General features: G+C 46.9%; 1 protein-coding gene across 1 annotated transcript; it reads left to right on the forward strand.

Annotated features, from left to right (window-relative positions):
* The first annotated feature begins 1,409 nt into the window (after positions 1-1,409).
* On the forward strand, positions 1,410-11,012 carry CLDN1 (claudin 1). Its single transcript, XM_054385944.1, has 4 exons — positions 1,410-1,632; positions 9,577-9,741; positions 10,268-10,352; positions 10,850-11,012. Exons 1-4 carry the CDS (start codon positions 1,410-1,412, stop codon positions 11,010-11,012), a joined length of 636 nt encoding a protein of 211 aa, XP_054241919.1.
* The last annotated feature ends 4,212 nt before the right edge of the window (positions 11,013-15,224 follow it).

A 15,224-nucleotide genomic window follows, 5' to 3' on the forward strand; every position in this document is an offset into this window, starting at 1 on the left:
CACGAGTCTGTTTGTCTGTTTGCAAATCTCAGGAAGCAGCTCCAGCAAAATCTCCTAAATCATCAGAATGCAGCAAACCACGGTGCCAAAACAATACAGACCCATCCCTACCTCCACTACGACTTTTATCAGTAATTATCACCTCTTTATCACAGAGCCTGGGATTACAGCAAGTCCAGGCTGAACGTTGCCTCGGTCCAGCCCATGGTGAAGGTAGTCAGCACCACCTAGACCATGCCGTGTGCTCCCCGGGCCCTCTGAAGGAGAAATATATCCTCACTCTATCTAAGTCTGGATCTGTCAATATTCAAATATTCACGTAGGAGAAAGGGAAACTCTAGTAACTAAACAAATACACGCCCGAGAAAGAGGACTCTCTTTCCTGGTCTGTAATCCTCTTGTCCAGTGAAGCTCAGTAAACCACCGAAGCATTCAAACCCTGAAATTTCTCCTTTAAAGGAGACCCGGTAATGCAAAGCTGTACAGCACCTCGTCCTTACTAGAACGGTAGGTTCCAAAGTTTGGATTTCGGGTGCTGGCAGCATTTGTATGTGGATGATGAGTGTTTGCTCAGCTGCCTCTTTGAAAGCCCTCTAGAATCATAATACTGATAATTTCCATGACTTCTCCCTGCAGCAGTAAGCCTGTCCGGTGGGAAATGGCCCCTGCCCTTGCATGGCAGTGGCAGCACTGGAGTGGGCTGGGAAAGGTGGGTCACACGGACTCCAGCAGGATTGGGGACGCTGGCAGAACTCGATACCCACCTTTCCCGTCTGATATGCTGGCTCTAAGAGAGCGTTTTCACTCAAAAGGGAAAGTTTAAAGCTCTGGCTCATCAAGAGGAGCAAAAGGCAGCAAAGCCCAGGGAAGGTGAGGTGGGTGGGTTCATGCTCTCAGGGCCCAGCTCTAGAAGCCAGGAGACGTGCGAGCACAACCAGGTCACTTTTTGGAGGTGCCAAAGCATCCCCTGGCACGCCCCGTGGGGGACAGGACGAACGGTGCCACCAGCCATTTCTCCAGAGAGAGCAAGGGGGACGGTGGGCGGCAGAAGCAGTGGGTCGGGGCGAAACCCTTAAGGAGGAGGTCACTTTCAAGAGGGGCACTTGGGTGCCCTCCTGACCACAGGGGTATCGCTGTACTCCAGCGAAGGCTGTGGTGTGGACGTAGCAGCAGCACCCAGGGCAGGCGGAAGAAGGCTGGCGTGGAGGGGGCCGGTTTCTGCGAAAGGCCGCGTCCCGCCGCGGAAACCCCCGCGGGGCGGGGCTGGGGGGCGGCCGCCAGGGGGCGCGCTTTGCGCGGCTTTAAAAGGGGCGCGGGGCGGCGCGCGGGCGGTAGTGCGGCGCGCGGAGCTGGGAGCGCTCCTTCGCGACCCTCGCAGCGACCGTCCGCGCCCCGCCCCCGCCTCAGACATGGCCAGCGGGGGACTGCAGCTCCTGGGCTTCGTGCTGGCCTTCCTGGGCTGGATCGGCATCATCATCAGCACCGCCATGCCCCAGTGGAAGATGGCATCCTATGCGGGGGACAACATCGTCACGGCCCAGGCGCTCTACGAGGGGCTGTGGATGTCGTGCGCCATGCAGAGCACGGGGCAGATCCAGTGCAAGGTGTACGACTCGCTGCTCAAGCTGGAGAGTAAGTTGGGGCTACGGTTTGCGGTGTTAGGGTGCTCATACTGTTGGGCTTGCGGGTGGCTGTCCCGACGAGGCCATCCCCTCAGCCTCAATCCCTTTGCAGTCGGGGCTGAGGGTGCCGGTCCCGTGGGGTCCTTACCACCGCGCCAGTGTCGGTCATGCCGGGGCTCGGGCTGAAGTGCTGAGGAAGAGTGGCAGTCCTGGCTGTCCCTGTGTCCCTTACCCCTCTTAGCGCCCGTGCTGTCGAGTCTCAAGGTCTCTGCCTCATTGAAGCCACGCTGCCGGCCCCTTCGGCGTTGAAGGTGCGGGGTCGAGGTCACCCTCAATCCCATTGGGGCCCCTGTAGTGGCGCTCCCTGCCACCCGGTGACTGCCTCCACCGTGACTGTCCGCGGAGTATCCGGGGTGCATCCTGCGGCGACACTGCGTCCCGGGGCGGGATGGCTCGGCGGGCCAGTACCCAGGGGAGAGCTAGAGCCGTCCTGCAGCTCCTGTCCGCACGCCGGCTGCTCTCCTCCGCTGAAAGTCGTCCCACGGGGAAAGGGTCAGATTTTCGGGTGTGTTGTGCGAGAAAGAACTCTTGGTTGTAGAAGTTCGCTGTCTGCCTTCGCTAGGCATGGTTTAGCAGGGAGCAGAGTTCATCAGCTGCGTTGAGATGAACATTTAGAGCAGGGACTCTTTCTGCGTTTCACTGGTTTCGTTTGACCGGTTTGGTCTTCTGTTCTCTGGGAAAATCGCTGGCACTCTCGTGGGGCTGCTAAGCAAAGGACTGGCAGGTGTGCTGGACTCTTGCCCAGGTAGCACTGCTTGAAGTTTTTAGGCAGACCCGTACATCAAGGTTGATTAAGTCTCGTCTCTTGTCCTGGGACGGTGAAACCGTCTCATGTATGCAGGATCTGGCTTGCTGGGGGTATCACTTAGGGCAGTCGAGCCGAGCTGGAATTCCATTGAGGACTGTTTCTAGAGCACTGGAGCATGTAACTTCTGACACCCCAAGGAGTTAAAAACAAAATAAACCATCCTTTCTCAGTATCCCTCCTCCTCTCATCCCGATTTCAGTAATGTCTTGGGACAGCTTTATCCCTCCCTAATTAATAAAATAATAATTATCACCTTGGTCACCTTCTCTTTCCCGAAGAGGCAGACGATTTCACATAAACCAAGGATCATTGGGAGTATCCCCGACTTAGAGTGCCACCAACACTTTCTTTGTGTGACGCAGTGAAGTCGGACACCCCGAGCCTCACCTTCGCCTCTAACCCATGTCAGTCACTGCTGCTCCCTGGCCCCGGACACTCGTGGGCTCAGCAGCTGACAGAGGCGTTAATTGCTCTCCTGGGGAGTGCGCAGTACCCACATAGCACTAACAGGCTGCAGGGATGTGGGTAATCAGGGCTAGGCTAAGCACATAGTCTGGGGTGGTTTGAGTAGTAATTATGTATAAGCTCAGCTTCAAGCTTCTTATCTTGGACTGGGAGTGGGGGTTAAAGATGCCAAAAGTGCTGAGGAATCTCCAGCCACCCCCTGGGTGGGTTGCGAAAGGTAAACTTGCCTCTGGGGCTGTGTGGCTGCAACCCATTGTGCTCTAAATGAGACCTGCCTGCAGAATCTGCCGCGGAGCCCGGCTTGAACAGGCTCCTGAAAACCTGCCCCAGGACCTCCAGACCTGGCCCCTTCATGGCTGAGTACGGAAAACCTGCTGCTCCCCTTGCTTTTGTCCTGCAAACAATAAGGGCTCTTCTCTTCTCAATACTATGGGGAGGTGTGAGGTGCCAGGAGCCGAGGATGAGCTCTTAGTGATCTTTTCTGTGCTTACAGAGCCCCTAGCCCAAGAAATATGGAAATCTCAGAGAAAGTTTTCCTCTTTGGGAAAGTCTATGAGGACTAAAGGACTCTCTTATATCCTAGCTTGCTTAGGTTGTGCTTTTCCTGCTTAAAAGCAGACTCTGCCTAAAAACTTATTTCCTATTTTCCCAGCCTGGTCTTAACAGCCTAATAGGCAGGGACCAGCAGTGATGTTTTGGGTGGAGGTGTGAAAGAAACCCATTTATACTCATCCAACAGCCGCACCCTGGGACAGGTGCAGCTGTGCAGTAAGAGCTCTCTTACTGGGTTTGCTTGTGTTATGCTGAAGGTGGTACAGCTATGAAGGCAGAAAAAATATTGCCTGGCCATACTTTTGTGCCAGAGCTTCATGTGCCCTGAGTGCTCTGAGCCACAGATCAGAGCCTCATGCACGGATGGGAGAAACTCAGATCCGTAATTATTTTGTCCCTGTAGAAAAGACTTGAGTCTCCTCACACCTGCAGTAATTCATGGTTGTGGCAACGCTGTTCCTGTAGATGTGTCAGTGGTTGACTGCTTGGACTGGTGCTGCACGTTGGAGATGGGATTGGTGCAAGCTGATAAGCACCATCAGTCAACTGAGGGGCATCCAGCTTCCCGTGTGGCCACGCTGCTGGAGGGCACCCATGCTGGCACTTCTCCCGCAGCTGCGTTCAGCTGAGGGCTTATGTCAGTGCTCCTATTCAGGCAACAGAAAGGCTGCGTTTTGCTGGCTTACGTGAAAAGCAGTGCGTGGCCACATGCAGACACACAGGCGACAAAAGCCACCCTTGCAACAAGGCTTTATTGCACAGCTTCAGCATTGTTCTTGTAGCCCTCCAGCATCGTCCATGGAGTTTAGCTGAGATTTGTGCACCTCTAGGGTCTCAGGGGGATGGTCTCAGACAGGAGGGAGAAGGGCTTGGGCCACCTGTCTCTGAAAGCTTTCAGCCCTACTTAACCACACTCTCCTGATGAAAGCAGAAGTTTTTCAGGGTTCTGTCTAGACTGTTCTAGCTGAAGATACTCATTGCCCTGTTTGGTTTTGCTGGGAGAGGTTCTGTGCTTTTGAGACAAGCTGAGACTCATCTACTACTCTTATCACCAAACCTAGCACATCCACAATGAGCCTTTGTGCCCTAGCCCAGAAAATAAACAAGGGTTTGGATGCCCTCTGGCTCAAACAGCATCACTGAAATGTGAAATCTTTTCTCCTCCATCTTTACCACTCTGGCCAAGCCTGTTCCAGGAGCTGGGGAAGGTGTGTGTGGGGGTGGGGAAGGAAGAGTTCATGCTCAGGTTATTGATGGTGGGGGAGTTGGGAGGGTGGCCCAGGGAGGGACAAATGTGTCCAAATAGTTTGTTACCTTTCCATCTTTAGATCTGGAATAAGCAGGTAGAACCTGCTGGTATCTGTGCTTTCATGTGGGTTAAGAGTTAATTCGCTCCCGTGTTTCTCAATCTCTGTTCCTTCCTCATGAAAAATCATGATCAGGTGATAAAACAGTCTCATTTGTGTCGTGCTTTGAGAAGGCAGAGGGTTACTTGGAATGCCACCTAGGCTGTTCTCGTGCGGTGCCCTGTTGTGTCTGCAAGAGGGGATGGAGTTCTGTCGCAATATACTGACTTTGTTGCTCTGCAAGCAGCTTCTAATCAGCTTTAGTAGCTAGTGCTACTCTGTTACTAAATCTCTTGGTAAGATAATTTCCAGGCTTCGTGAGAAAAAAGGCTGCTCAGGTCTCCTCTGACCAGGAATCTGTCAATTGTGGTACTGGGTGTTCCCTTTTGTACCAGGAAGCTTTCCCTGCTGTTTGGCTGCAGGAGACAATTGATCCTTATTTACTGTGGGGTAGGCCAGAGTACCACTGAAGTTGCCCCTTTAATACTGGTCATGCAGTGAGGACCTTCTAGCCTTTCTGTTTTGGCAAGAAACATAAACCTCTCTGAGTTTGTGTCCTGCCCAGATTCCTCTGCAGTCTTCTAGACTTGTGGGGAGATGCTTTGAAGGAGGGCAGACTGGAATACCTGGTGGTGATGGGTGTGCAAGTTCTTTGCAGAAGTTGGTAAGGGGGTTGAAAGCCTCCAAGCTTTTGTGTCCAGTCAAAATGACTGCAAAGTGTGAGAGAAGTTTACTGGCTACCTCTGAAGATGTTCTTGCTTGCCCAGATCTTTGTTCCCTTGCTTGCTGCAAAGAACTTTCACATGGGCAGGGCAGAACAGCAGGATCTCAGATCACTCTCCTTCCAAGAGATTCAGCTTTCATGAAATCCCAGTGGGAAGGCTTTGAAGGCAGCTGACTCTTTTGGAAGTGGATGGTGTAACATGCCCACTAAACTACAGGGGTGCTTGTAACTTCTGGGAAACTTCCCTTTCAGAGATTAGAGGTAGCTGCAGAGCACCTGTTTCTCCTGTATTCTGTCACCATTTGGCTGCATAGAGGCACATGGGAAGGGAAGGAAAAGTCCATAGTTTAAATACAAACAAGGCAGTCAATGGGCATCATCCCTATCAGAAAATAATCTGCACACGGAACCATTACAGCAATTTTGCATTACAAACAGGCATTACAAAAATCCTGTGGCACTTCCCCAACAGATTTTTGGTGATGTAGTAGACATAACAGAATAAAGAAAGAAATGCAATTACAGAAAAATAACCTCAAACATGCTGAAGTATTTTATAGATACATATTATATAAACTAAGCAGTTGCCAGTAATTATTGCTGTCAGGTAATGATAGTTGTGGGAAGGAAAAAAGTCTTGTATAGGCACTTTAGATAAACTGCACCATGTAGTTTGTGTCCAAACCCACTAAAAAGAAGTCAGAACTGTTCGAATGCTTTCAAAAGGAGCTTCATTGAAATGGAACAGGTGTGAATTGCCATGCCATTTTTGTGGACTTGCAGAGTGTTCTGTGGCTTGCAGAATTCACACTTATCAACAAATTCACAAACTAGACCAGTAACCTTAAGCCTCTGTTCTTCAGTATTTGCTTTGTTGCTATAGGCTTTTCAGGTCAGTTATTTCATTACTAACCAGCAATCAAAAGGCTTGTTAATAGTGGTTTATATTGACAAAATAGTGTTGCCATCTGACAGATGTTTTTGGGTGGCAGGCCAGTTTGTTTCACTTTGTGCAGGACTTTCCCCCCCCCCCCCCCCCCCAAGGGCTCCTGAGGCTGCTGGGCTTTCTGAAAGCTATGGTATATGATTGGAGGCTACAAGCATTGTGCTGCCTGTTCTGTTGAGGAGGCAGTTGAAGCAGCAAGGTGTGTGGGGGAAGTCCTGTTTCTTTCTAACATGATGGAAGTTGTAAAGTGAAATTGTTGTGGAGTGCTTCTCTCTGTTGATAGCCAGTCCTGTCTAGCAGGTTAAGACAATATCCTACTTATATCATTTGGGATTTTTTTAAAGCACTTGGAAAGACCTCTGTGCACAACAGAGCTATTATTAAACTAGCTTTCCCAGCTGCTGGATGTGCAATTTCTTTTGACAACGTGGCTGTTAATGTGTACTTAATAACTAATAGTTTGTATGATGATTAACTACAGTTGGTGTACTGCACACATTGCAAAAGTGGTAGGAAGACAAAAGCACTGTCTCCCAACACCAGCTATAAGCATGGGGCAGCTGGGCTGGGCAAAGGGGAGGATAGTTGGGTGATAAAGTCGTGTTACATATAAGCTTCGTGGGATAAAGGAAAAGACTTCTGCAAATGCTCCGAGCTGGTTTTCTGTCCTACTGCAAGCTTCCGAAGTGCTTCTGTCCTCTTATGCCACGGAGCCATGCGTAAAGGAGGGATGAGGACACCAGGGAATGTCCCTCCAGGGTCCACTGCTGAAAGTGGGTGACCCTAGGAAGTGCTCACAGTGCTTGCCTTTTTTCTTTTTTTTTTTTTTTTTTTTTAGCTACTTCTGCAAAGCTGTCACAGTGTTTATCCAGTTAAAACATCTTGAGCAGGTTTCATAGCTAGGTCTTCTGAAGTCACAGAAATGTTTTGAAGCATTATACTGCTTGTTCCTTAATACTGTGTTTGAAGGAGAGAATTTTTTTAGTTGTTTGGGATAACTTTTTCAGCTTCATGAAAGAACTCCCTCTCCTACAAAGTGATTTCTACAGAAAGGCCATCTTACTGTAGATTTGATGAATTAATTTGATACCTCTGAAGAAAATGTCCTTTCCCATCCAATGGTGAGCTAGTGTTCAGCCATTGGCCTCTCCAGAGCTACTGCTGCAATGCACATTTTAGCCTTACGTGTATGGCAACGGAATTGGTTGCCTGGGTTGGTGAAGTCTCAGCTAAGGTATTTCTGAAAATTGGCATAATCTCTGCAAGCTAGAAATTTAGAGTGTGATCTCTGACACTGGAGATAAGGCTGTTTTGAATGGGTTTGGATAGAGATGTTGTGATTTATGCTGAAGTGATTAATGGTTTTGTAAATGGTTTCAGCAATCAGTGCAGCAGATGGGTTTAGATTAACACCTGGATGGTGGGGAAGTTTCTCACCTTCCCTTTGAAGGAAGTGAGAGATGACATCTAGCCAAGCTGATTGTGGAGTTTTTTCCCAAGAAAGCCAAGACTCTTAAAGTGCCCTTTCTATTGCTCTGAATATTGCTTTTTGTTTGTAACTGGTTTCATAATCCATTTACAGAACAATAAGGCTGCGTGGAGGCAGATCCAGTTCTGTTTTAAAGCAGAACCAGCAGTGGGTTTGACAGCCGTTGCTGGTGTGGGTCACAAGAATTTTCCTGCACAGGCAGTGCTGTGGGGCAGGCACAGTGAAATAGAGCTGCAGAGGATAGATGTGTGGCTGTGCTGCCCTCCTAGTTAGTATTGGAGGGTATCAGTATTAGTAGTGCTCCAGGCTCTGGTGGGTTCACCAGACCAGTGCTGACTTGAGTTTGCAGGTGCACTATTGTAAGCTTAAATCTTGCAGCTGTAGTTGTCTGAGCTTGAAGTATTTTACAAAGCTCTAGCAGAATGCAGCCAGTGTGCTCTGAGGGGTAAACTCCAGACCTGGGAATAGATTCTGGTGATACTTTGCTAGAACTGTACATGTGTCACTGCCTGATAGCCTTCTGCCAGGGGACTCATTTGCCTTGGTTACGGTGTGCTCCTGGGAGTTTCTTCCTTGGATTAACCAGCCCTGTTTGTTCCAGGTCTTAACAGGGCTACATATTAAAATCCACACTGTTTAAACAAACCTGATTTGCCAGGCAGTAAAGCTCAGGGTTTTATTTCTCTACCACTCAGGTGTTCAGTCACACGAGTGTTTTCCAGTAATGACTTAATTTATATCATTATTTTCTTTTGATATCAAGAAAATCTGAATTCATTAGCTCACGTACATAGGGTTAGGACTTCTGTGTCCTCAGATGAGTCAATATAAAGCTAAATCTTGGATAAAGCACTCTGACCCTGGTAAATACAGCCCTTGCCCAAGGGATCCATCACCCCGTGTTCCACGGGGAGTGTGAAAGGCTCTTAAAACATTTGAGTAGGTTTGAGTTTAATAAGATAAATATTTTAGGTGTGGGGGGGAACAACTATTTTTCATTTGGCTGGGAAAATGCTTAGTCTGTTGCAGTTGTATTTTTGTACCCTTTGGGACTCAAACCAAGGATTTAGCACAAAAATACTTAAATCACCCCTGAGGTATTTGTATAAAAGACAGGTTTTTGGAAGTGCTGAGCAGTAAAGGAGCCTTGCTGTCTGTCTGCTGTGGGACTATTCATATGTATGACACTATTCATATTAAAGCATGCTTAAATGCTTTGTCAAGGTAGGGCCTAAATCTGAATACTTCTTTTGATAAGCAGATCTGCCCTTCCAATGGGGATTCAAATGATGGAGGAACAAAAGATGTCTGAGGGCAATTCCCAGGTCATTTCCTGCAAAAAGCTGCATGCACTTGTTTGCCATGCATTTTAGAAGAGGCTGAGAGCTCTGATCCCAATGCATGACAGTCTCTGGGAGCTTAAAGCTAAAAAGGAATATCTTGGTTGTATCCCATGTGATAAGGAGCAGAGTATTTTGGCACAAGATTTCTGAGCCCAGTAATTTGAATTTATATTTGCATCTTGAGTTTTCTGTTTGGTAAATCAAATTCTGATCTCTTCTAGGCAGCCTGCAGGCCACTCGGGCGTTGATGGTGGCTGCAATACTCCTGGGGCTTGTGGCTGTGTTTGTTTCTGTGACTGGCATGAAATGCATGAAGTGCATGGAAGATGACCAGGTGAAGAAGATGCGGATGGCAGTCTTTGGTGGGGTGATCTTCATCATTGCAGGTTGGTACCACACAGATGTTTAGTGTTAATTGCTATTTCCTAAGCAGAATTTATCTTAAACGGGGTGTGAGAGGACAGGGAAGCTTGCTGTCGGTCTCCAAGAGCATGTTGGGCTGGGAATTCCCTAGTGGACATTGGCACAGCAACTGCTGGCTATCTGAGGCATCAAATGGGTCTCTGCCACTAGGATTATGCTTTATATAGACTATGCCTTCCATCTCTATTAGCAGAGTTGAGTTTGACCAGTACACACTGCTTCAGTGAAAGGCTATCAGCAGTCTTGCTTTTGGTGCAACTGTGGGTGACCTCAAATCCTTTCTTAATTTCTCTCCTAATTGGCCTAAGGAATAGGCCAGAACCTTCCAGGGTAGCAGCAGCAGCTCGGCATCCCTCCAGATGCTGTTTCTGCTACATGGTTTTGCAGTGATTTTGGTGGTGGTGTGTTGTGTTTTTTTTTTTTTTTTTTTTTTTTTTTTTTTTGTTTGTTTTTTAGCAACTCATGATATCGTGTTCCTTTTATGTGCAGGTTTGGCAGCACTGGTGGCCACATCATGGTATGGCAACAGAGTGGCTAGAGCCTTTTATGACCCTTTCACCCCTGTCAACACCAGGTACTGACTCATTTGATCCAGCACTGTAGTATAGCATGACAAATGCTCACAGGGCTTAGTTTTGAGTAGCAGTGGCTCAAAACAAAGAAGGGAATTTCCTGAACTAGCTGAGCTGGCTTCAAACTGTGCAGAAAGAGCATTAGAACCAGATCTCATCATCCATATTGACTCTAAGACTTGGCTTTGTTTTAAGGCAGCATCCCTGCCAAAGACCGAACTGCTGCAACTTCTGTATTCTTCCTCCACTAAGGCCTGATTTGTGCAAAGCTTGGCCCCGGTATAGCTGTGCAGGGTGAGCTGACAGACTGGTCCAACCCAGGGTACAAAGCTCTGGGATTTCGAGGTTCAGCTGAAACTTGTGCTGCTCCAAAATGCTGCTTTGCAGGAAGTTACTTTCGTTCAAATTTCAGTTCCTTTCTGCTTTGTGTGAACATGCTAACACTGTAATCCAGAGGCATTGCTTGTAGTATTCACTTTCTTCCTTCTTTCTCCTGCAGGTTTGAGTTTGGATCAGCTCTCTTCATAGGCTGGGCAGCTGCTTCTCTGGCCATCCTTGGGGGAGCCTTCCTCTGCTGTTCCTGTCCCCGGAGAGAAACTTCATATCCACCCACTCGAGGCTATCCGAAAAACGCTCCCTCCACAGGGAAGGATTATGTATAATGAAACAAAGAAGAGGAGCCACCAGCACTGGTAGCGAAAGCATTTTGGAGAGGACACTACAATGCCACTGTCCTGAGCAGAGTTCAGACTCTAGGTTCTGCCTTCCTCTTCTCCCCCAAAATGTGTATATTTTTGTAATCCTCTTTGCTACTGGACATAACTTCTCTTTTCTCTCCCAGCCCATGGAGGAAGGCTAGCCCAGATTCATAGGTGTTGCCACTGAAAAGATGAAACCTCCAAGCTTGGGTTAAGTTTAGTATTTGGGAGTAAAAGGGAAAAATGATACTGTGTTTTTTTTTTTTTAGATGGATGTTGGTGCTTTTTTAGTTGTGTTTTTTTAAGGTAACAAATTCAGTCCCATATCCCACCCATTAAGTTAGAGCCCAGTGTGGTGTGTATAGAAGATAAAGGAACATATATTACATACAAAGTGATGAAACCAATAGCTTAAGGGGAAACATAATTTTTGAGAAAAGACTTCATATGTAGGAATGCTTGAAGAGATCTAAAATGCTCTTGTACTGTTTTACTGGTGTCATCTTCAGCACCTTCCTTTCTGTGCAGGTTGGCATGACAAAGGGTCAACAGTTAAATTGCTGTGACATAAGTTGAAACCCATAACTGTCCATGCACTGCTGCTGGCCAACAGAAGATGCTGTGTTAAGGTGGCTTGGCTTAACTGTATGTCATTGCTCTTTGACAAGATCTTGTATGTTGATTGTTTGACCTAAGGGCTACAGAGCTCTGTCTACAGAGACTCCCAAGGCAGCCACAGGTTTCTTTGTCAGGGAATAACTGAAGAAAAATTATTGCCTTCTATTTTCACTGGTCTCTGGTGGGGCTGTTGGTGCTGGTCTCAGACACAGTGCTGCAAGTGATTGTTTCTTGCTGTTTCCACCCTAGTACATAACTGAGCTTGAAGCTTTATCCCATTGTGTGTTACAGGCCACCTTTTAATAAACACTCTCCTCCTACCTTGAGTCTTTTGTGTTTGGGCTTAGTTACTGATTTCAGTTTGCTGTAGCAGCTAAATGTTCAACCAAACTGAATGTACTGCCACTCCCTAATGTTTCCCCAAGGATACCTCACATGCTGCCATTTCATCTTCTCTTTTCCTTGTAAACACTTTCAGTGATATGAAGGCAAATTCTAAGGAAACTGACCCAAAGGTTGTGGCATTTTCTTTTGATCCAAGCTCACCAAAGAGGAAGAAACTAGCATTTTAAGGATAAAGCCATCCTTGCATATTAAGTCATCTTAAAAAAAAAAAAATTAAAAATGCAACTCAAAGGTTCCCACCCCTTCCTCTGAAACAGTCAGTCACTTGGTGTTTGACTAATACTGGCTGAGGTTGGATGAAGTCTTGTAATTCCTAGAAGGATTGTACCAGTTCTCCAAAGCTCATCCTGTCTTTTTCTGCAGAAGGAAACCAGTTGCTTCTGACCAGGATTTATAATTGTGTATGTGTTCAGAGGTGTCAGATTTCTTGATTTCCTTCTGTAAGCAGGGAAAGCCTCTGGGGCTGAGCTGTGTATAACCATAGCATGGTGGTTTGTATAAGCCTGGTACCTCTGTTTGACCTAACTCTGCAATATAAATCAGTTATGAAAAAAGCCACCAGAGCATTTGCTTCAGGCTTGAGATGATGTTGGCCTGTACTTGGAGCTGGGTCATGTGGCTTCCACATCTCCATGGGGAATTACCTATGCACAGCAGCTGCCTCATGAGACCTCTTAGGGGGTGGCAGTTTAGGTGATGTTAAAGAGCTGCTGAAATCTGTGCTTTTGTATTTGCATTAACCCTCAGCCAGGAAGCAGATGCTTGTATTGGGAACTTGTATAAAAATGTTTAAACAATTTCAATAAATGGACTTTTTTAAGGAAACTCAAACTGCATTACTTAATTTCTTGGGTTTGAGCAGAACTTGGGCAGTGTGTGTGGGAGAGAAGAGGGAGGGCTTGGGTTTTTAGGAGCCTGCCTGCCAGTATGGAGCTTGTTTATCTGTGTATCTATAGTAGACATAGGTGGGGACAGATCTTCTGCAGTGAGTCAGGCAGTTGTGGCCTCTGGCAGAAACTCACCCAGTAATCTGCTGTGACTGCAGCCCAGAAACCAGAAGGTCTGCTCCTCAGCAAGAAAGGCTGCGCCCTGGGTGGAGCAGGAAGGGGTAGGGGGAAGGCAGATGATTCCCTTGCAGGGGGAGTGGGAGCTGCAGGAATGGGGTGTGGAGCCAAGACTCTCCCAAGGAGAGATGCTCTGTTAAGCAGTGCTTCCTTCTCTAGCTTTACCTGGAGTAGGGTCTGTACAGGCTGTGGCTATCTGCATGAGATGCTCTGCTTCCAGAGTATGAAGAGATCTGCTGATCTATATATGCTTTCAAACACTTCAGTGCAATTCCTTGGTGTTTCTGGGTTAACAGAATCATGAAGAGATGGGCTTTTGGAGAACCCATTTCTCCTTAAAGCGCTTTTTTGCATGCCAGGTAGAGAGTAGTTCAGGCTGGGGATAGTCTCTTCTAACTTGTATTAGTACTGCTCAGGGTAGTGAGGCTCTAACCCCTTTGCTTCTGTCTGGTCTAGAAACATTTTTCTGTTTCCAGGGCTCTTACGTTCATCCCTTTCATATTTTCAAGTACATCTGATGAGAGGCAAACTTTATTTAAAACATTTTCCTAAGCTCAGTTAAGGAGCTGCTTCCTCTATTCCCTCTCTCCACAGGCTGTTTGCTTTTGTAATTACAAACAAAAGGAATAGAGCTAATTAGGCCTTGTGAAGCTGGCAGAGCAAAACAGCCAGGCATGTGGCTGGCTCTGAGCTTGCAGTGCCTGGAGCAGACTGGTTGCCTGGCATAGTTTGGGGTCTATGGTCATTCTTATTCCAACCTGTCAATTATTTAAGGATTTCCATTGAGATTAATTTTTTTCCCATGTTTTCATGCTCACTCCCTCTCTAAGGACTTTTGCAAGTTCCACTCTGAAGTTTCTTGGTCAGAAGTAAGGTACTGGGCAGAAGAACAGGTAAGGAAAGCAATCCTGCCTTTCAAACAGTAGATCTTCTCAGCTGCTGACACTAATAGGCTGCTGCAGGAGACTCAGATCTGTTTGAGATCAGCATAGAGGAAACAGCCAGAGGCTAGCTTGTTTGCTATACTTCTGGTTTGACAATATTCACAGTCAAACTTTCTTTTAGGTAGGTGTTGTGGATTGCCAGCAGGCTGGTTAGAAAGCCAAAGATGAATCTGGGAATAAACGTTTCTCATGGCTTGCAACCCTAGTTCCAGTGCAGTGGTGGCATCAGGTGGTGTGACCTCTCTTACTATCCAGGAACTTGGAGGGGTGTGACCCTGGCCCATTTAGGACATCTTTTGTTTCACCCTGCTTAGGAATGAGGCTTTCAACCCTTTTTTCTCCTACCTTTCATGCACCACCATGTAATTCCTCTTGGGTGTGGGGTTTTTTTAAATATACCTTTGGCCATCTCTGGTGTAAGTTTCATAGAACTGGAGTAGCTTGGGTTGAAAGCAGGGGGAGAGTTTTTGACTGCATTTTAGTCTCTGTATGTAACTGACATTCCTTCTGCTAAAGCCATCTTGCAATAAAATGATGGCATTTGTCTGTACAACAATGGGAACTTTGACAACTTCTTGGCATCTTCCATGCCATATTTATTATTCATATGGTGCCAGAGCTGTGTATACTATGCAGGGAGCTTCACTGTCAGTAGGAACTGCATGCTCATTTATATTGCTTAGATATATCAAAGAGGAGAGCTCAAGATGTTTTTGCAATAGCATCAGCCTGTTGTATTTCTTGGCTTCTCCAACTTGACAATTTTAAGAAACCATCTGTGCTAATGCCTTTATCAGATTCAGCTTCTGATTTACATGAGCTTCTTATAATAAAACTGCCTTTGTTTTCTGTACTGCTCTGGGCACATACATAGTGTGTTGAAGCACTGAAAACTCTCTTGGGGGAAAAAAAAACCCAACAAAACAATAGAGCTGGTGTGATGGTGGTAAGAAATGTTTGTGAAATATTCATATAAGCTCAGATTCTTTTTAATGTAAGGCACATTAATGGCATTACTGAGGGAAAGAGGTCAATGCAGCACTTGTTAAAAAGCAAACTCCAGAAATGCCAGTAGCTCCTTCAAGATGCTCAAATGTAGCTGATCTATGAATTCAGATGAGTACCAGACTGAAAGGGCTCAAGCC

This window comes from Indicator indicator, chromosome 13 (genome assembly GCF_027791375.1).
Source record: "Indicator indicator isolate 239-I01 chromosome 13, UM_Iind_1.1, whole genome shotgun sequence".
Classification (NCBI taxonomy): domain Eukaryota; kingdom Metazoa; phylum Chordata; class Aves; order Piciformes; family Indicatoridae; genus Indicator; species Indicator indicator.

Coding starts and splice junctions, on each gene's coding strand:
- CLDN1 (XM_054385944.1), top strand. CDS start 1,410: ATGGCCAGCGGGGGACTGCAGCTCCTGGGCTTCGTGCTGGCCTTCCTG. Junction 1,633..9,576: donor CTCGCTGCTCAAGCTGGAGA/GTAAGTTGGGGC, acceptor GATCTCTTCTAG/GCAGCCTGCAGGCCACTCGG. Junction 9,742..10,267: donor GGTGATCTTCATCATTGCAG/GTTGGTACCACA, acceptor TTTTATGTGCAG/GTTTGGCAGCACTGGTGGCC.